The sequence below is a fragment of the Neodiprion fabricii genome, chromosome 3 (assembly GCF_021155785.1).
Source record: "Neodiprion fabricii isolate iyNeoFabr1 chromosome 3, iyNeoFabr1.1, whole genome shotgun sequence".
NCBI classification, from domain to species: domain Eukaryota; kingdom Metazoa; phylum Arthropoda; class Insecta; order Hymenoptera; family Diprionidae; genus Neodiprion; species Neodiprion fabricii.
This window is the reverse complement of record NC_060241.1, coordinates 35830820-35854178: the sequence shown is the minus strand read 5'-3', so window position 1 is coordinate 35854178 and position 23359 is coordinate 35830820. Positions and strand designations below refer to the sequence as shown.

The following is a 23359-nucleotide window of genomic DNA, read 5'->3' as shown; positions in this document are numbered from 1 at the left end:
ATTAATCATATGTGAGACTAGAATTAAAAAAAAATAAAAAAAAAAAGCCGAGTTAACTCGACGATACGTGTCGCATGGCCGTCTCTATATGTATATATGTATGTTTTCTTCGTGCGTATGCAAACTGTGTACGAAAGCTTCCGAAGTTGTTCATTTTGACATTAAATTCGGTTGAAAACTGTTTTAGAAATTTTTCAAACTGACTTGCGTCAACGTGTGAAAACGGCTCAAAAAGTCTATCATTTTAAAAAATAATTATATTAAAATGAGTGACAGAAAAAAAAGAGAAAAAAAAAAATAACAAAAAACTGTCATCTGTAAAATGATCGCTGGAATCAATTGAAAAGATACTCAGTATCGAGAACAGAGGCGCGACGAATGACTGCGGTTGAGACGGCGAGTTATCAATTCTGAAATTGGTGAAGCAGCAAAGAAAAGAAAGGCACGTATAACAATTGCCTAAATTGCTTAATTCGTCGATAATTGTGGCAAGTAATACGAATGATACTCTGGATCGTACGGCAAGCCAGATTGAAAAAAATTAATTATTTAACGGACTACTTCTTTCTATTCTTCTCACAGCAATGACAGTTTGTTAATCTGTAATTACAGCCGACGCAGCAGGAAACACGAGCAAAAAACACAAATGTCTGTTTCGTGGTTTATTTTTAAGGATCTTGTCCGAGTTCCGTATTTTATACGTATAATATTATAATCGCTTAATTACGCAGCCAGTTTGAAAATCTTTAAATTTCGTCATCAATTTTTTTTCCAATCCATTGTCGGTTATAAAAACAGATGATTAGTTGAAGTTATAAACATCGATATATGTATGCATATAAATGAAAAAAAAAAAAAGAAAAGAATTTTTTCACACCATGCCGAATTAATGTACAACATCGATAGCTTTTTGACGTATGTTCGATACCGGAATAGTTACCGAGATCTGTTGGTATATTTATTGCTTCAACATCGCAAATAACGTAAAGTAATTTCAAGTTATTTCGTTTGTTGTTTCTTTTTTCTCGTTCAATAGCTCGATAAAAATGGATGATCAAAAAATGAGACTAAGATTCTATACTAAATATATGTATGTTATTGAAAACCGCTGCGAAGTATTAATTTGAAAAGCAACATCTATCATCTCTAATCAAACGAGACTTGAGATATATACATTTTATATCGGATCTACAACGTATGACTAGAATTAGAAGAGTGAAAACAACAACAAAATTTAAAGAAAATATAAAAAAATGAAAATTCTAACAAAGCAACGCACCAAAATCCACTCGTTTACACATATAGAGATCATGAGACAAGAAATCAGCGTGTGTATTTCTCTGCCAGCAACACCTACCGTGAGCCTCGATGAACATGGCCCAACAACCCCAGCAAGCCTGCGAGTTTGCCGCTGAGCTTTGTTGGTCCAGTTCTTCGTCTTTGGCGATAGTTTTTCCATATCCATTAGGAGAGGCTGCGCCGTTCTGACCTTTGAACTTTGACAAGGATTCCTCGTAGCCGTGCTGAGAGCGCTGCTCGCGATGATGCTCGGCTATCGTGTCCGCAGGATCAAAGCCGAGACGTTCCTTGTAGTAAGCCTGCGTCGACATGGCTTCACTTCTATTCGTATTACTTTCGTGTCAACTGGATAATTCACGATATCGACACACTCGAATGATAATTCTCGTTTGGAATGAACGGACGAACGATCATCGAAACATCGTTCGATCCTCGGGATTTATTCGCGCACACTTGCAGCAAGACTTTTTCTTTCTTATTCGTTACACACCTTTGATTGTGAATATTTTTACCGTATTCGTCGACGCGGAATACACTTTGATTATTTCGAATTTTAGTTTCGTTTGTTAGAAAAATTTTAATTCTTCTTGTTTTTTTTATTTCAATTTTGTTTTTTTTTTTTTTTTTTTTTTCAAATTATTCTATCCGTTTTAAAATTCGTTGTGTTGCAGGCGAAGGACAGTTTATTATACGCGTATATTTTTATAATTTTTCTTTATATTATTATTGTTCTTGTTATTATTATTACGATTAATAAGCGTTGCCAAGTATGTTGTAATTATGTGTAGATATATATATTAATTTCTTCTTTTTCCTTCTCTAGTTTTAATACTGCCTTAAACAATTGCAAATTATTCTCTGTTACACGATTGAGGATTTTTTTTTTTTCTATATCAATTTAACAACTACGTATAATACAAGAAATTTTGTGGTAACTGAGGAGATGACGATTGAAAAAAATCCTTGACTCAAGTAGATTGTGCCTTTCCTTTTGTTTCACTCGATTCGTATTTCATCAATCGTAAATCACACTTCGGTTATTACAAGATACTGCAAAATTTTCGGGGTAATTAAAAATTTATGCAATACTAGCAGAACGACGTGTGTTAAGTTTACAAGATTTCTTGATTCTTTCGATTTCTTCCTACTTCAGATTAGTCGTAGATTACGTGTGGCTTTTTTCCTGTTATTATTATTTTTCTTCTTTTTCCTCGTATATCGTTTTCTCTTTACTGGTAGTCAACAGAATTACATATAAAGATAAATATTACAAACTTTTCTTCACGGGGTTTTTTTTGGCGAATAAAAGTTTGCACAGGTCGTCGCACGTTGTTCGTTGTTAATTGTTTAGGTGTGTATAGTTTCTGATTATTTTCTTTTTCTTTTTATATTTTGCGTTAATTCATTAGTTACTATCGATCGTTTTCTTTCGCGTTACTGTTTCTCCTATCAATATGTATGTATATCATTAATATGTTCCTCTATTAATAATCCGTTGAATATTCCAACTTGACGGTGTAATTATGGCACTTTTTTCCAACAATTCACGAGGATAACTGTATAATCTTTCTTGCTGTAACAACAGGGTATCCAATTCTTCGTATATACTTTTCCTACTCTCTCTCTCTCTCTCTCTTTCTTTTTCACTTTTGCCCAACTTGGAAAAACCTCCGGTAGAAATTATTACGTTATAATGTTTATATGTTATTCTTGTTGTTGTTATTATTGTTATTATAGTATTATTACGACACAAAGTCTTGGCGGCGATGCGGCAAACCGTTGCGTTTCAACGTCTCTGTAATATATGAGTGTGTATATATATATACATATATACTATATATATATATATTTCCCCAAATCTTTTTCACAACAATTTCCCGCGCGTTCTTCTCCCGTCGAATCTTATCTCGGATTGCGTGCACGTGTGCGATTTTTCTTACGATGATCAGCGGCTGTGACGCGACGACGTCTCACTTGACACTGTTCGAACGAAAAGGAGAAATATAAATAATAAGAGACACAGAGCGAAAGGATGAATGTACGAGTGGCTGGATGAGAACAGGGGGCGAAGTGGAATTGCTCATGATTCTCCTGGAGCGAATATGGAAAAACTTGGGGCGATTCGACAGTTCAACCAACGACATCGACGTTAAGTTCTCCCCGATTTCACGATTCAAATTCTTTATTGTCGTTTCAGAGGCTGCACAGCGCATACTTCGATTCTCCTCACGTCCGTCTAATGTGTAATCTGTAAAACCGTCGTTCCCGATACAGCGTTGATCTTAGTTTGAAGTTGTAATAAAACAAAATAACTCAACCGTGACGAAAACTAATTTCTAAATTGGAAACGAATCCGCGTTTAAAACCTGACTACACCTATACTCGAGTATATTATGCATACCCGCATACCTTTTACCTGGTGAAACAAATTTTTATTCAAGTATGCTGTGCAATGTTTAAACAACTGCAACGCGACACACATTTGAAACATGCAAATAGTGAAATTGACTAACGAGAAATTTGACATTACTGTAAATATGAAGAATCGAAACATTTGAAATGCGATATGAAATAACGGCAGTTTATGTGCAAAGGTGATCAATGGAAGTCGTTGAAAATTGTAACAAAATAAAAATAAAAACTTAAGGAAACAAAGAAACAAAGAAACAAATAAATAAACGTCGAGAACGGAATTTAAAAAGACGATGAAAAAAAGGGCGCGTCTCGATCGAACGAGAGGTGAAAACTGACCTGTCCCAACGTAAAATCCTTCGGTATCCAAAAGTAGAACAACACTCGATTTACACGTTATTATTAAATATCATCGTCGCACTAAAAATTCCTTCCAATGCTCCAATCGTATAAATTCAACCGGATGAAACGTCGACCGCTAATGTAAATAAAATTTGATCAAAGAACCGAGGAAGCGATACTCGATACAAAAAAAAAAGTATGTGTGTATACATACACACACATATATATATATATATATATATAAAATATAAGCGACCGAAAGGCAATGAATGAACGAACGAATGGGTGAAAAATTCGCGCGAGCGATTCGCCGCAGCTGACTGAAGAATTAGGCGTCGAGCGAAGTAACGTCGAGCGAGTGTGCCGAGTGAATAATGTCTCTAAGGCGATGCATGCGGATCTCGAGCGAGGCTCGCCGAGGACTCGCTGAGGACTGGCCGTAGGTCGCGTGGTCGGAACACCCAGAACCTCCTCTGAGGCGCACGAGGAACAGGATCCCCCATATGGTAATACCCGGACGAACGGTGTGTGGGTGTGGGTGAGCGAGTGTGAGAGGGAGGGAGGGAGGGAGGGAGGGAGAGCGGGAGAGAGGGAGGGAGGAAGAGAGAGAGAGAAGGGGGGCAGATATGGTTTTATCACGCGCACGCGGTTTTCTTCCAGCGTGCGTATTATGGGAAGATTTCTTTTCCGACAGGCGCGGTTTTAACTGTAATAAAATTTGCAATATATATTGCAATATATATATGTATATACATCGTATATTTTGTACATACATTATATACATGATTGCGAAATCAGAGTTTTCCACGTTTTTCTCGTATCGCTGCGTTGCGGTTCGGACTGTAATACCGATAACGTTGTTTTATCGTAGTGTAAAATGTTTATGAATATTTGGATTCGATTCGAGAAACGGGTGACGATTGAAATGGAAAATTAAAAAACACTGCAAGTCCCGCTTTCCGACTTCACGAGCAAAAAAATAATTACACAGCGAAGAAGAAACGGTTTTTCTTCTACTTTTTTAGATCATTATTGGTGCCAGGCGTGATTACAGCCTTTTGTGATTTTCCTCTTCAATTATAGAGAAAGAGGTGGATTCGTTATTTATCAAGAGAAACGATGACGTATCGAACATGCGGTGAACGGTGCGAATAAGTTCTGGGATGCGTTGCAGGTTTTGAGAAATTTGCTACACACGTAAGTATGCGGGGTTTACACCGAATCCATTACACATCGGTGGATTAAAATAAATTTTATGTATTGTCTATCCACTGTGAAATGTGGATAATTTTGTTGCGACATTGAAAAATACGTTCAATAAATTTATGAATAATTAATTACAACGAATGTGCATTGATCAATATTTATTTTTAAACACAACATTTGTTTGCTTCATTTTGAAGAATTTCGGTTCGACAACTTCGTCGAAAAATCCGATTGCAAAAGTAAAAACAAATATTAACGTTTTTCGTTTCAAGCCTCAATTTAATCTCTCAAATATTATCCTGCAATTGTTCAATGTGAAAAATATTTATCGTTGTAACTAATTATTATCTATAGACAGCATATTACACATAATTGAAAAATTGAGCAATATTAGTGAATACAATGAGATTTGAAATTCCTCGATTTTTCTATTCGATTTCATAGTTGACAGTCAATTTTTGTCCCCCCAGCTCTGTATGTTCAATGATTTATGAATGTAAAAATAAAATTGTCTTCTGGGATGATAAAAGAAAATGTATGATACGCAAAATTGGAATTCAGATTCGACGAATAACTAGGTAAAAGGACAGTCTTTCTTATCCATTTATTTGTTATCGTATCTCATTCGTAACATTTTTGAGATATAAAAAAAAATAATACCGATAATCGATAATTCGAGTTATTACGAACGACATAGGTGAACCGGTATGCGGATAAATCGTAGCATAATTACTATATTTCAGTGCATAAAGTTTCCCTTCGCCTTTGAATTAGACCTAGCGGATACCAGTCGATAAAATAAACGGACTGTGTAATCAAGAAGTACGGGTTTCAGGAGTCTGCGACGTGTCTCACAGATTTCTAACGTGTATTCCGTACCAATACCGGCAACGTTTGACAGACTTACGTAGGTACAGAGCAAGCTACCTACGTATGCCTCGTTAAATACGAGTCTAAGCATAATCGTCTAAATACCGTGCCCGCAAGACTTCGAGAATATAAATTATACGTGCATACGAGCGTAATGCAGTTTGTCGACAAGCGCGTTTCAAAATTTTCTTACAAGCCAGCCAGCTTCCTCTTAAAGAAACGGCAAACTTGGACCAGAGGTACGATATTTCGGAAAGCATCGTATATACATTACGCATACGCTGTAATATAACGGTTATGCGGAAGTTAAAAGGGCGGTGGGAGGGGAAATAAAGATGAAATAAATTTTAGATAAAAAAAAATTATTAGACAAATCGAAACTCGTTGACCTACAGCTCGTATTATATCTTCGGAATAATTTTCTTAACCAGTTTCTTACACGCGACGCTGATGAACTAAGCATGAGGAAATATGAGAAAAGAATCGAAACGGACTGGACTTTTATTCCTCTTTATTACCGCATTCTGCAATACATGTATAATATTGTATACCTATTACGGTAACTCATTTTTCACTTTTTTTTTTCAAGGTGCTACTCGAAAAATATGAGAATAATATTGAAAAAAATTTTGTCCTAAATCCAAGAGATTGTAGAAAAATATTTAGAAATCGCTACCGATCGTTGAAACATTTTTTATTTATTTTTTCTTGTTTTTGCTGTGCACACCTTACGGACTTGTAATTATATATTAATTTATTTTTTTCGTATCGCGATCCAATCAATCTTTCACCAGTCAACATCAAACAGCGCCTAACAATTCCGCAGTTCGCTGTTCTCGCATTTTATCCGAAAGATTAATCATCTCGATGAAATTTGGATAATAGTTTCTGTTACTGAAAGAAATGATTTTTATTAACAATGATTAATTGGACCACGATACGAGAATAATAAACTAACATATTATATATAATTCCGTAAGGTGTAGACATGAAAATAAATAAGCAATATTTCAATAATTGTTAGCTACCTCTAAATATTTTCCTACCTTCTCCAAGATTTGCAACAAATTTCTTTTTCTCCAATATTTCTCATAAATTTTTCGAGTATCACCTTCAGAAAAAAAAAAGTTAAAAAATAAGTCACCCTAAGGCTAAATCACGCTGGAATAGAAGTTCATTCAAGACCTCGAGAACTACGACCGCGCGTTAAACGCAGTCCCAAGTTCGGTGTTGCGAATTGTACGACCTGGTTTTTTCCAGGAAGGATTTTGCCAACGTCAAAAAGGAGATTGGCAATTAGCCGAAGGAGTAATACGACTGACAGAGTCGTTGGTCAACGGATATTTCTGCACGAGTGCTTACAGTAGCAGGTAGGAAATTTGCCGATTCGGTCATTCCCAAAATGCGAAATGGGCGTAGAGGACTTTGGATTGATTGTTATTACTAACTCGACACATAATTTTCGGTTGCCGGAAAATTTTGTCGCGGTACATAAATTGACAGACTACCGATAAGAATACACTTGCAGCAATATTGAAATTAAACGACTGATAGTCGTGCAGCAATTTTTAAATCACGGGAATAACTGTTCAACGAAAATTAACTATTCTAATTTTCACCGTCGTTTTTATACATCAGAAAACAAGTACCGGTGTAACGATATGTATTTTTATGACTCGACTGGAGAAAATGTTTTTATTTTTCTTTTTTTTAAACACGACTGCTGCAGGTGATATTTGAAATTCCGCAAGTTACCGAAACGACATACGAAAGGCGTATAATTAAAGTGTCGTTTAAATATACGATGACATCGATGAAGTAAAGAGAATTCGCAATTCCGTGAAAACCTTTCTCACACTTCAGCAATTCAATATGAATAATAGATGGAGGCGAACGTTCTCAAAATTCACCTTTTAACTATACTTATTTATAAAAATTCCTAAAACATTTCACAGATGGAATATTAATAATCTGAGCAGTCAACAATAATACACATTAACGTTATGCTTGTAACATGCAAACGGTATCTGTCTAATTGTATTTCTCGAAACTAAGTTCCCAGGTAAAAAGTTCATCAGGCAAGTGTAAACAGCTCTTCGTGTATTATCTTGAAAATTAAACGGCGAAGGTCCGCCCGTACTTGAAGATCATGTAATTGAAGTTGAACTCTGAGAATCTACTGCTCATTGTCAGGTAATTGAAAACCTCTGACTATTAATTAAAGTGCCGCTTTATTGAACAGAGTCGAAAACGAACGAAGTGTGGTGAAGTGGATTTTCGGATTCAAATTTCGTCCGAAAGGAAACTGCCAGTGTGCACGAAGAGGAAGATCGCATTACCAAAAACTTCAAACTCGGTAAATGATCGTACGATAAACTATTAAAAAAAAAAAAATTAAAGCTAAAACTCAGGGTAGGTAAAAATATAAAAAACTCGATTACTGTTACAATCTTGACTGTAGCTTTTTATCCGACAAGTACGATCGATTTAACGTTGGAATATTTTCTAGTCACGGTAAAAGTTCGCGTGAAATATCGCGAGAAAGAGTGGAGATAAAAGTACAGAAAGATCAAAAAATTGATAGACCAGAGTATCGAATTTTTAAAGCGAAAGCCTAATTCATAAAATTTAAAAATGTTGAAAGTAGAAATATGAAAAAGTAAAAGAATAGAAAGGTCGGAGCAAAAAATGATGAACTTTAAAAAATTTTCCGAATACGATTTTTACGTCTATAAAAATTCGATATTCCGCTCATTCTGTCAATCGATAATTCCAGTTTTTCACCCCTACCCGTGAGAAAATTCAATAGTCATAAACAGCAATTGATCTCTCCTCACGTAATTCGGTGACTCGATCAAGATTCTTCTTCGTACGACGTTAGCTAATTCCTGTATTAAAAACAAACAGCATTGAATCGCTGTTCGCTCGAAGTCGATCTCGTTTGAAAGTTCAAATATTAAACAGCAAATCGGCCGGTGATTAAATCTGTTAAAAATTATACAGGATCGATCCATAGCACGATTCGTGTACCAAAAGTGAACAGCAACTTCTGCCTCGCACTTCGACCGTCGAACAGGCACTTTGAACACTCGTTCCCTGGGCACATTATAATCTGCACAATTCTATTTTCTATGCTGCTATACGTCTAGAAGTTTGTACAACGGCTAGGGACAGAGTCTTACTTCGCTGCGGATGTACGACGTCGAGGCTTGTTGCATATCTATAGATAGATCTCTCCCTCCCTCTCTCTCTCTCTCTCTCTCTCTTTCTCTCTCCCGATATATACATATGTAAAATGTATACAGGGTAGGTATCTACTTACATACATACATGTATACATGTATACCTTTTCCAGAGACTTTGCTAAGGAATTATAATGAAGGTGCGGTTGAAATTTGCGAAGATGTCTAATCGATTTTAACCGCGACGTCGTTCGTAAGAGACGAAGACGATTCCCGCTGTAAAAGTCGCGTAACTACGCACGTTGACTTGGCGGAAAATGGAGATTTGACACGTGCAGAAGTTACGGCAGAAAACGAGAATACGCTCATATTTTTATTTCCGTTGAGCGTAGGTTAAAGATAAACTTGCGTACCTACATCGTCATCTGCGAGAAAATTATTTGATAATTCTTGGCAGACGCGTAATAATCGTACTAAACGTGTCGCGGAATATAAAGAAGCTGAAAATTCCATGCCAATTTTTTTTCCCTCAACTCTTGGTTTTTTTTTTTTTTTTGTTTTTTTTTCGAGTGTGAGATAACCTGAGCAGGTATTTTTGGAACGGTGCCACAAATTGACTTTAATACGTAGGATATACGATGACTGGTTTCAAAGGTTAACGAACCCAATTGTTTGGGAAAAAAAGTGTCTCGAGCCAACGATACTTTAACCTCGATGGTGCCGATTGCAATAAAATTACATACTTCTCGCAAATTTAGAAAGTTTTTCCTCTTTCGCGATATCGAACTAAGTATAGTCCACGATGATCAAACTCCCTCAAGACGATAATGTAAATAGATATTCTGGCTTGATTTGAATTTTGTAAACGGGAGGGAAAAGAATAAATAAATAAAAATAGAATGGCGCAATTTCCCTATCATTCGCACATCGTTGACCAGTGGCCACGTGCTCGGAGAGGAAGGTGGATAAACGAGTATTCTACCTATAACCTACACAGGTGAATAAAAGTACGCGTGTAGAGCGTGTCGAGGCGTTATTCCTTCGCCACTTACCGGGTGGTCGACGATGCAAAGATGAAATATACAGAGATTCGCGTTGACTTCTCTCAAGTACCGTTGTTTCTTCTCGCTTGCAGTATACGCGTGATATAACACAGGTATGAAATACCGGCGAGACTTGAAACAGTCACGGTATTACCGCGATTTTTTGGCTCTCAAACACCGCTGCACCGTTTATCGTTGAATCTTGTAACAAAATTGAGGAAAAAAAAAGACTGATTACAGAGTTTCAAATTCGGTTAAAACTTTGACAAGAATTCAGAACCGTGATACCCAAATTTCATTTTCCGTAGAAGAAATAGATACCGAAGCACGCATCCGCGAGATAGATGATTTGAATTTAGGAGTTGGAAAATAAAAAAAGAAAAAGAAGACTATCGCTGAGATGAAATTCGAACACTAATCGGCAAAAACATTTTTTTTTTTTTACATATATAAAGATTCCAGAATATGAATCTTTTAGAACGTGGTAAAGAATTTCATTTCTCTAATAAACAACGTGCCAAAGATAAACTGAGTGAAAAATTGCAAGTATGCTTTTGTGGAGAGAGAGAGAGAAAGGAAAAAAAATAAAAGAATAGAACCTGTACAAGAATATCGGCTTGCGGAGACGACGAGGTGTCGTTACTCTGAATATAACGAAACCGTGGTACGACATACGCACGGGTGGCATGAAAAGTGTGATGCGAAGTTGAATGCCTTGGCCTAGTTTATCCGGATTTCATTTCGCGTCACACCGCGAAGAGTCACAAAAGATCTGCCTTTACGCGGGGATGTTGAACGCAAATCTTTGTGCGAATTATTGCGCGTTCTGAAAATAATAAATTGCAGAAGCTCGCGCGTTTGCGTCACCCGTTAAATTCGAAAAAGTACCGGCCGGCTTGCCGGTTTAATGAATGAATGAATGAAAATTTTTCAATTACATTTCCCCTTCGTCTAAATATACACGTACGTATATACGTGGTGTACCATAACTTATGTCGCTGGGAGCGTTTAAACGCGTATAAGGTGGTAGAGAGAGCGTAGCAATAATTGCTAGACGTGAACGAACGAACGAACGAAAGGGAGGAACGAAAATAAGGAGGCATATGAGCTTCGGCTTGTGCAGGAAGCTTGCGGGCGGCAGCAAAAATATACTTACGCATCTACAAGTTCGAGGCAAACGAAGAAGAAAAGAGACCGGAATAAAAGGGGGGAAAACGAAAAACAAAGAAGATGAGAGGAAAAAAAGGGGGGGGATGAAAAAGAAGAAGAAGAAAAAGGAAAGAAGGGACAAAAAAAAAAAAAAAACAACTTTAGACGAGAATTGAGCTCTCCGATTCAACGTAATTAACCAGAACTTCGTTAATGAATAGGCTGTCGCTAATTACCGGTCTTAAAACCGGAGCGGCGAAACAAGAGAAAAAGAAAAAAAAAACACCGACAACAATAACAATAATAATAATAACTACCGAGAGAAGGATGGAAGAGAAAAAGAAAAGAAACCCTTCGGCAAATATCGCCAAAGTTGCACGCAACATCCGAGGCAAGCAATAATCATCAAGAAAAAAAAAAAAATTCGTTAATTTTCTTCGTCGTCGTATAAATTGATATGTAAAATCACGACTCGCGACCAAAACAAATCGGTTATTGTCAACGTATTATGCGGCCAGTTTTATCGCGTACGACGTACAGGACGCAAGAAATTCCACTTTATTTTTAGCAAAGCGCTTGAATATGTAAAATTGACAAAAAGAAAGATGTAATTGGCGAGTGATTCCTCAAGTAAACTGGCAATATAAAAATGCATAAACAACAAGCGCGGCCAATATCACTTCGGGACAACGATATGTTTGATGAACAAATATATATCATAAGTATAAACGATTTAACAATTTAGAGTATGTAATAATGTGAGCCCGACTAATTTTCGTCGATAACAATGGATAAAAACGCGAGTAACAACGCCGCGTGCCAGAATTTATTCGCAACCAATGACAAGGAAGTCGTATCCAAGCTTCGACGATTTCGCACTTATGTTACAATATAACGTGTTGACGAGTATAAAAGTGATACCGGATATTGATTAATAAAACGCGTGCAGCGCGATTCGATTCTTTTACCTACGTTCCACGTGTACCTGTAAGAAGCTACCGATCTATGCGAATCACGCTATAAGCTGCTTACGGAGAGGATTCAGCGTAACAAATTATACACAAAGACAACATTTGGCAAGTTTACAAGTTTCGCGCGAAGGATCCTACTAATCGTAACAACAATCGTAATCATATATATATATATATATATATATATATGTGTGTATAAATTGCAACAGATACGGATACGTATCCGCGTATATCGTTTGACCAAATCGAATTCCTCTATGTGCAGCCATGGGACAGGGATAGGGTATCGCAATTCGATAACGTTGACTGGATCGCAACGACGAATGAGGTCCAAGATGGAAATCGTCGAGAAATCGAGGCATGCGGATTGTGCGAGATCGAGGATGAAATAGAATCCGCTGGACGAAGGCGATCCGAGCGCCTCGAAAGAGTCGGATCCCTGTTACACCGATTCGTCGGGACGACGATGATGGGGGGGAGGAACCGGTCCTGATCCTCGTCGACGGGCACCTCCTAGACCCGGCATAACGCGCGCGTAAGACAAGCAACGGACCAGCGGCATTCTTGGGCTGCATAACGGGTCCGGACCCCGCCAATCTTGAATCATCAGACGTGCCGCAAGCGCGACTTTAAGCCGGTGTTAAGACCCCGCCCGATTTAAATGACGCGAGGAATAATCGAAGAGAATTTTTAATTCAACGAATTTTCCGTTCTCGCGCTGCAGGTTACAAGTTTAGAGAATAATAAAAAAAAAAGAATATTATTATATTCGAATTTCGAAATACGAGGTCAGGTTCGTGATTGACGATTTCAAAGCCCTCGCATAACGTGTTACGTGAAAATTTTACAATTTTTTATTTCAATTTGAACCACTATTACGGATCCACCATCACAGATTTTAGAAGTCTGATATTGGATTCGTTGTCGATTATCCGAAACACCTTTGCCTACCAATTTTTAGCAAAGTTGAAATATTTTTAGAATTTTTCCCCCACTATTTTGGATTCTGCGATCTGACTTCAGATTCGCGAGGAACCGACCAAAAAACCGACGAATACCAAATTTCGTAAAAATCCAACCGTTTTTAGTTCTTCTTTATTTATTTTTTACAAATGTTTTCCTCGATAGTGGATGACTTATATGCACGCGTTACAACTGCGCTATAATATAAGATTTCTCAAATGAATTTAAAATAATTCACGGAGTATCCGATAAGCGCGTAAAACGAACGCAGAAACATTACAATCGGATTAAAAACAGCAACATTTCATCATATAAAACATTTTAATACAATAAAACCATTCCCTCAAATTTTCTAAGATTCATTTCTGTAATTACAGAATAAGAAAGTTGTTTTATTCGCGTTAACTTATATCATCAGCACAAGTAACGTCCCTCAAGATTTTTCAAATGTTTTCTTTCCCCCTCTTTTTCTAACTTTCGGTCCAGGCGATACCGTCCATACGTACTTAAACCAACTGGTAGATTTCAATTTGCAAAACCTGAATTTCGTTTCATTTACGACAAAATATTTATCCGGGAGTTGTAAACAAGATTTCTCAAGGGCGTTCAGCCCCTCGGGATGCCAATGACGACTCGCGCAAAGATACGAGTATAATAATCAATGTTGAGATGTTCATTAATTATCGTTATTTCCGACTGTTGCAAATGCGGAATATTCGCTGCGCAATTTGCACGATACAAAATCAAAGAAAGATTTATTCGTCTCTTATTATTCTTCTTCTTTAATTAATCTCATCAAGTCCCAGATTCGTAATAAAAACTTATGACAATAAAGAAGATTATTAAGATTTATTATACATATATATATAAATTATGCCTCAAAGATATTTTCACAAAGATCGTTATGATCAATCTCTGATGAGGCAGCTGTATGCTGTCGTTAGTTTCAGCAGATTCATCATTCCTTTGTTAAACAAATAAATATTTGATTACGTTACGTTATTTACCGGCAATCTGGTTTATACCTGTTATTCTGTTCTTTCTTTTTCTCTTTCTCTTTCTTTCTCTCTCTCACTCTCTCTTTCTCTCTCTCGTCATCTATCTTTTCTGGTTAATCATATAATAATAATAATAATAACAATAATAAAGCGAAATTTATTTCAGTCTGCGTACCAAACCTATACCTACACCTAAATTTGAAAGAATTTTGTCATTCTTATTTCAATTCCAACTCGAGAACACTTGAGCGTCGGAGAAACATTTCTTCGCTGCTTTTCGCGCACATTACATAGGTATAATTATTCAGACTTCAAAGAGACAGGTATATCATGTAAAGGTACGTAAATACACGGATCGTCTTCAAGATGAAAATTTCATCCGTTATCGAAGCAATGTTACGTAAATTATACGTTCAAACTATCCGATCTATGTGTTCTCAGCGTGTATTATACATGTATCTAGTTATAAATACAGGTGCAAAAAATCAACCGCAACCGGAACTGATCAGCCGGACTCCGCCGAATGATTATTGCGCGAATTATATCTGTTTCGCACGATTTCGCGCAGCGAAAATTGCCAAGTATATACTTATGTAACTTCAAAATTACCGATCCGAGAATATGAGAGTCAAACAACCGGACAGCAAAAAATTATCTCTGAAAGAAGAAGCGGAATTCAAAAAACGATACAGCGGCGTAAGTCGTTGAAAAATAAATCGGTTCCCGTCACTGATTACGCCGATCTTCAAGCCCCTTGTGCCTGAGATTTGTGTGCGTAATTATTGTAGGTTTCGTGATACCGAACAGAAGATAATTAATATTTGTCGAGAAAATTTGCCTTTGCAGCCAGGAAAATGCTGTGTCAAAAATTAAGGAAATCTATGATTTTTATCAGCCGAAAATCAAAGTCATAGATTCGTCTACATTTTTTTTACCATAACGTATATTTGCATAGTTGTAATTAAAGTTAACCAACAATATACACAGGAATATTTGTGTCGGTTTTTTATCAGCCAAATAATTGAAATCATAGATTTTCTTCAATTTTTAATTAACATTCACCTGACTGCAAAATCAAACTTTTTCGAAAAAATAGCAAACATTTTCACCTGTTTAATATCACTTAACATATGATAATCACGTACGTATGTTTCCTCTCAAGAATTCAAGAGCAAACTTTGAGGGGGGTTGTTTTTTTTTACATTTTTTCGATGCATTAAAAAATAAGAAAATAATACTTCAGTCAACCCAGACACAAAAATGATTTCTTTTTCTTCGTTTTTTTTTTTTTTTTTGCTAAGCGGCGTTATCCCCACAACAAAAATATATCCGTTTCGATGGTAAATTAAGGCGGGTTGCCGAGAAAGAAAACTGAACGGAAATTACCCAAAGAAACGCAGTTTCATCTCTTCGCTAAGCCTGACGTGAGGATTTGGAAAAGTGAAATAAAAAAAAATAAACTTTAACGAAGAAGGATTTAAATCGAACGAGAATCTCGCTACGTGTCAAGGACATTCCATGTACGTACATACACATATGTACATATGATACATAATCTAAGAATAGGTATCTCGGCGCGATTTCCGATCGTTTTTATTTGTTTAGCGGTAGAAATCGTCACGACGGCGCGAGGATAGCGAGGAAAAAAAAAAGTGTCGTGGGCAGGACAAAAATATCTATACGCAGAGCGGATCTTTTCAAGCGCCAGCATCCCGCGGACGACGCATCGTGTCTATCAAAGAATTGGGTTACTGCATTGAGACCGCATTTAGCGCGTCTAAATCTAGATATACCTTGTCTTAGGAATGGCATTGCTTGCCGCTGCAGTGTGCAAAGTAATCTAGGAGTAAGAAAAAAAAAATTTTAAAAAACATTCTCTACCCTCTCCCTTGAAAATCAAACGCAATAAATTACAGAACTGCAGTTATTGTCTAATTTTTTCTTTTTTTTTTTTTTTCTAAATCTCATTCAAGTTTTCACGCGTCAATAAAATTAAGTAATTGCCAAACACGCGATCTCCTCGCGCCGATCGATCGTCGACACTTCCTTTAATGGCGACCGAACGAAATCACGTGTTTGATATGCCTGCATATAGTTTTTTATACACACACATATATATATATATATGTATATACATGTGTATACCTACGTATTTAAGCAGTGATTTTTACGTGGGTGAAATTCTACGTGTTTCGATGTAGAAAACTTCGGGCGACTCTTAATAAACCACGCTCACGCAATTAAATCCAGTTCCCCCACGTTATACGTAGCATATTTTATATATATAGATTACACATCAAATATCGAATTATGGTCTGCAATGAAAGCAGCGTCAGGTATTCGATTCGGTTTAACATCTATATTCATTTGTTTATACAATTTTTTTTCTTCTTCTTCTTCTTCTTCTTCTATTCTACTCTATTCACTTTTCTGCAATTTAATCTGTATCTACACGTTCTAAACGCGTTTAACGATTAATTAGCAAAAGTGGAATACTTTTTATGCCAACAATTTAATTGATTCCACGAGGTTTAATATTTATTTATTCAAGGTGACCGAGAAAATTTTTTGGGAAAAATTATTCCACGTTTCCAGCATTTCCGGGACCCAAGACCCAGTTTTCCATGAAATTTTCCCAGTTCCAGTAAGCGACTGAAACCTAAATTGTTCGGCTTATTAACTCTACATTCGGTTCAAATCCAATTCTAATTGAAGAAAAATATAATATAAAAAACGTCAGTTTGAATCAATTTGTTTTCTCGGCGAAAAAAGGAAATTTGTCACCTCAAAATATCGTTTCTAATTCCCGTGATAGAATACTGATATTTTCAGTATTTTCCATGACCGAAATAAAAATCCCCTGACAATTTCAAGTTTTCCAGGTGTGTGACCACCCTGTTATTCTATACAAAATCCATACTTAATCGCATACCATAAAAGTAAAAAATACGTGTTGATTCAAAATTTACTACCACTTGCCACAATCCGATATCAGAATTTATTGGTTTACCGATTATCGTCAAGTTATAGGAAATAACGTGCAACCTGTGCGGTATTGAAAATTTTGCCACAATGTGAATTACATACATGTTCATTGTTCAGTTTTGAAATTTTTCCAATTTCGCAAAATCAGAATCGATTACGAGGGCCTTGAACTTGCAAAGATGAAATACCGACGACGAACTAATCGTAGGGTCGTTGACTAGACACAAAAGTGACAGCCAAGTTTTCGCAATTTTACCGTCAACATTATCACGTAAGTTGCATCAAACGTTGGGATAAATTTAGATGACGTTCCAGGGACGAGCTTATTGTCAATATACAGACCTCGATTAGCAAAGTATATATAAACATGCCGTTATGCGGTTTTTGCGCTGACTATTCGATGCTTGCAGCCGTCGTGTTTGTGGCTTACATGCAAACCGTATAACAATTCCATAATAGGCAAATAAATAAGTATTATTCAACAGTCATGTGCGAGTATATATAGATATGCGACAATACAAATGTCCCGAGAGAAGATTTGTCCCATAAATAAGAGTCAGATATCGTACATTTCACGGAACGATAATTAGCCTGTAAAGAAAGAAAAAATGTAGGGATTAAATTAATTTCAGAAAACTATAAAACAAGACAACTCTGACACGTTTAACAAGAAGCGTTTTACTTCGGTTTCGATTTCGACTTGTCAATGTATAAATAAATACGTCGCGTAGCTCTACGATCACGACAATTAATGTCCAAGTATGCGATAATCGTAGGTGATAAAAAGGTGCGTACACATCCTGACAGCAAAGATTACGTTAAAAAAATAATAATGTTCTTTGGATCGATCGATACGTAATTTATCGGGTTGTGAAATTCGACGAAAAATAACGAGTATATGGTCATTTGGCCGTTTTATACGTATATGCATATGTATGTATATAAAATATGAGATTACGTACAAAAGCAGAGAGAGAGAGAGAGATGCGGTTTCCTTGGACGCGTACAGCGCGACCAAGTTAGCCAAATAAGGATCGGACGAAGGCGAGAATGAACACTTTTCCAAATATCGTGAGCGGCAGCAGCATTCGCGTTGTTACGTCGTTTCGATGACGTGATCTTGATTAACGCCTTCGACGTATATGACCAATGCGAAATACGAATGTAATGTAATATTCATAAGCAAAGGAATGACAGAAAAAGAGAGAGAGAGAGAGAGAGAGAGAAAAAAAGATGAAAAAAGTATAAACGAATCGTACGACGTGTGAATGAATTCTTTCGCAATGAAATTGAATATCACCGCCCAACTCACGTCGATACAATTTCCTCGCATGATTGTACAAAAATTGTACAATTTTGAAAAAACTGTTCCGATCAGGTCCGAGAGGATCTACTTTGTTTTTTATTTTTATTTTTATTTCTTTATTTTACTCACTCATTTTTAAACGTTCATCGGCACGAACGATATTTCGATATTACATCGTTACTATTATCCGAAATGACTTGGATTCGATTGAAGGTGGACAAAAATACTACGATGTCGCCGATATACGGAATTGAACTAACGCCACCTTAATTGCCCAATTAAAACTAAGAATTGTATTAATCTCCAACAGATCTAATCGCGGATATAGTTGATTATATATATATATGTAACCAATTAATCGATTCGTGCGTACATAATAAATTTTTCAAGTGCCCTCCGCCAGTGAGTCACTGCATAATTTCGGCCGTGATATCGAGTCAGAAACCGATACGACATGCGACGTAACGATCGAACACACAGAATATATGAACACCATTAATGAAAAGTAAATTTTTTTTCCAAAACACATAATTATCGTTTCTCAAAGCCATAACATTTACGAAAATCAGAAACAGGTAGAAAAACTAATCGAACTGACTGCAGAATGAACAATTAATTTACCGAAAGTAATGTAAGGATTGGTGGGCGTTTTGAAGAAAATCATGTGTTTGCCTATTTTGGTGACGTCTGCATGGATTAGAGAGCCAACTGGAGCGATGCATTGTTTTAATATCAACGTAGATGACAAAAGTGTGCAAGATGAGAGGTCGTATAGGCATACACTTGTAACTCTTGAGACTTGTATAGAAGTTTGTTGCATGTCATACATGAGGTTGGCTGTTAGATAAACAATAACATGCTGTGGGTTTACGTATATGTCGTGAACAAGCTTCCCGGAAGTACGATTATACAAGTTTATCATGAAATTGCAAATCAGCACAGACCAGGCGTATGTGCAACGCAATATAAAGTGCACAGCGATTAGAAAACGACAAACTAGTGACGAAATGTCTGAACATCGCGAGTTCCTTCTGATATTACAATTCAAGTCAAAGATACGGTGCTTTATGGTGGTACATGACCGTAGAAACGAAACGAGACGCTTGCAAGAGAAAGAAGAAAATTATTCTTAGGAAAGAAGATCGTTCACCTTTGAATTTGATTTTAAAATATCCTGCGTATTTCGTGCGGTAAATTTATAACGATGATTTCATGTACACTGCACAGCAAATATTGACACCGCAGAATTCGTATTCGATCGAAGTTAGTAACGTTACTACAGCGATGCATTTTTTGGAAAAATCTTTACTTCGCACCGTTGGGATTGTCTGAAATTTAGTCGATTGTAATAAACTAAAAATACTCATATTTTGGAAATCCACAGTCCGAGAAGGTCGTTCTAAAATTCTTTTTCTTCGCAATAAACGTTAACGACTTCGTAGAAACTACCGTCAAGTCCATAAATACGTGTTATCGAAGAAACTTTCACATATTAACGTATCTGATATTGATTCAATAAACGATAAGTATAAAATCATGTATAGTTCGTCGATAGTTGCTCGATAAAAAAAAATTTGACACCTGATTTGAGACATGATTAAGGTGCGTACAGAGAACGATCTATAGATCTATCACTCGATATGCGAGACGCGTTTACGTCACGTGGCTACGACGCGTATATTAAAAAGAGAAAAAAAAGCGTTTATTTAATTGTAATCATCGGAACGACGAAAAGCTGCCGTGCAATTTGCGATGGAAACATTTTCTGCCGTGCATATAAAGTAAGAAGTCGATGTATCAAAGAGAGATTGACGGTTCAAGTTCAGTCTCGCCTTTTATATACCGCGGCTATACATATATTATATGACGATGCAACAGTTCGACGCTCGGCGAATAATAATAAGAGGATTGAATTAATTGGGAGGACTCGAGTGTCCAGCGCCAATGACGTGTCAAATTCCCTAACATTTCTCAGTTTTCCAGACGAAAATAGACATTCTCCAGGACTGGTTTCAACCTAACTTTGCTAAAAAAGTCACTTTTTTCATGCAAGTTAGTTAGAAATTAGACATCGGACGTCTCCGTCGCGTGAGTTAAAATGGTCCAATTTTTCTTTCGGTTCAATTTTGCTCAAACTCAATTTCCAAATATATCAATAAACAATTCAATATTAAGAAGCTAACGGAAGATTAGGATTAGCCATCATTTCGAAACATGCGGGTAGAAACATCAATCTGGGAGTATTGACTGTTTTTGGTACTTGTTTACGTATTTCGTAAATTTCACACAGTGCTCGACATCAATTTATCAATTCTTGAAACTCCTCCAAAAGCCATATTTTTCGTCACTTTGTATCGTTTTTCCACTAATCCCCTCAATTTTCTGACGTAGAGTAATTTTCTACATTTCAAACAATCGTACACCGGTAAGGAATAAAATAATAAAATTCTCTGACGATTCCCTGTTTTCTAGATTTCCCTGAAACCTAGACACGCTGGAGACGTTGCAAGTGTTAGTCAATAACAATACTTTTCCTCCTGATTTCGTAACGAGATGTAGGTGATGATCATTCGTGAGGATGCGTCAAATTCAAATCAAATTCGTAACCACGTAAGCTACGAATTAGCTACAAGAATAACAAATACCATAAAATTATAAACTAGAGACTATAGCCATCGAATTCTCGTTTCGAATAACTTTTTAAAAATGTTTAAAAATCTAATTACAAATCCCCTCCGCAGATCCGGAGGTTATAATCCTCTACGATCCGACACTGCAAACTGTCGATGAACAAAGTTCGCCAGACTGACGGCTCGATACGCGAACGTGCGAATCGAAAATCAGAGTCTTTCATCCGATAGTCGCGTAGAGTTAGCAGACGTCTCGTAAAATGTCCGAGCTCAAAGCTCAGCTGCTGACTTACACTCACGTAGGTATCACAAATTTGTCGCTTACCTCACGCAACGTAGACCTTGAAAAAAGAAAAGACAAAAAATAAAAACGAACCGAGTCTAAATTAATGCGATTAGCAATATATATATCTCAGAGTGCGCGAAATGATCCTTCCGATCGATCTTACTTCCATACATTTAACACTTGCTGATAACAAATCTTCGTAAACAAGCGATAAAGTCACTCGATATTACGCGTATGTTTCCTTCATCAACTTAAAGTTTCGTTGAATCGCGGACACGTCTTGAATAGGGTACGATAATCGAATTATCATTCAAGTGCACGAAACACGTAGAGTACCTTACGTTAAGTTTTTGTCTACTTTCAAAGTTTGAATGGTTATCTCTTCCTTTCTTCCTTCCCTCCCCCCCCCCCCCCCGCTCTTTCTTCACTTTTTTAAATCGATTGCAGTACCAAACGAATCGCATCGCGTATCTGACTGAATTAATAATACACCAAAGGACTCATGTGAAGAAATTTCTCACGTCTAAATCCAGGAACCTTTCGTCTGTAATACGCATACACCTGTGTATAAAAAATATATGTATATTGTTCTGATTGAATAAATCAGGTTATACTCCTTGTGATAAAACGAGTAAAAATTTACAAAATCTTTCTTCTCACGCTCGATTTGCAATTAAAGACCGATGGGTGAAAATGCATGTCTTACATCGCCGGTCACGAGGCGTCCAACTCCGAAGAGAGTCTAAACAGCGTGGCCCTGCGGTTTCCGCGAAGACCGGAGCCAAAATAGAAAGCCAAAGCGATTAAAAATAAAAGTTGTCGCTTTCCTCCGCCGCCCCGCTGTTCGTCTCTCTCTCTCTCAATCTCTCTCTCTCTCAATCTCTCTCTGTCATCTCACCTCCTCTCTGCCGCGGCCAACTCACTGAAATATCTTCCTTTCTGACGAGACCGCAGCTGGATTCCGATAGGCAAAAGACCGGAGCATCCTCTTCTATTCCACTTCCACTCTTCCACCTATACTATTTGCCGTTCATCCCCCCCCCCCCTCTCTCTCTCTCACTCGCTCTCTCTCTCTCCCTCTCTTCGGAACTCACGAACAAGCCGGTATATCTTTTTTCTTGTCTTTTCCTTCCCTCTTTTTTTCTCTCTTCCGAACCTCACACACACACACACACCAACATTTTCTCCTTTTTCTTCTTCTTCTGCTACTTCGTTTCTCTTTATCGCCACCTATCTCGTAAGCGACCGCCAATCGTGCCTCCACTATTTTTCAAGGTGAGCTATCAATTAACGGTTTCAGCCGCGCCGACCAGGCAAACTATACATACATATGTATACACATGCACGTGAAGTACAAGGTAGCGGTTTCTAACGCTTAGAATTTTTTTCCACAAAATTTTCGACGAGGTGCAATAACATTTGTACTTCGATGGAAGGGATCGTCGATCGATCCGATCGTCGTTCGGCCGAGCATTTTTACGATTTTCAAATTTTCCTCGCGCGTAAAACAATCGGGAGAAAAACCTGTAATTGCCAAATCGAAACGTGTGCTCACAGATCCCCGCAACGGTAATAGATTTTCACCTACGTACGATGCTCGTACCCGTGTGTCAATTTATCCAAGATTGAGTGTTTCAGGGAGTCCTGACCATATTACTGACTAATACACGAGCATCGTCACCGATTTAGGTTCAAACTCCAAAGCGACGATACGATC

At 37.1% G+C, this 23359-nt stretch overlaps 1 protein-coding gene across 11 annotated transcripts in view; it reads right to left on the bottom strand.

The window, feature by feature from the left end:
• Window positions 1-23359, bottom strand: part of LOC124177529 (microtubule-actin cross-linking factor 1) — a 173375-nt gene that overhangs the window by 109887 nt on the left and 40129 nt on the right. For 2 of the 11 annotated variants that reach the window (XM_046559967.1, XM_046559971.1), the window contains exon 1: window positions 1358-1487. The exons of 8 other annotated variants lie outside the window; for them this stretch is intronic. In XM_046559967.1, coding sequence (XP_046415923.1) covers window positions 1358-1376 — 19 coding nt within the window. In that variant the 5' untranslated portion in view covers window positions 1377-1487. One more of the 11 variants, XM_046559966.1, reaches the window with a different exon arrangement.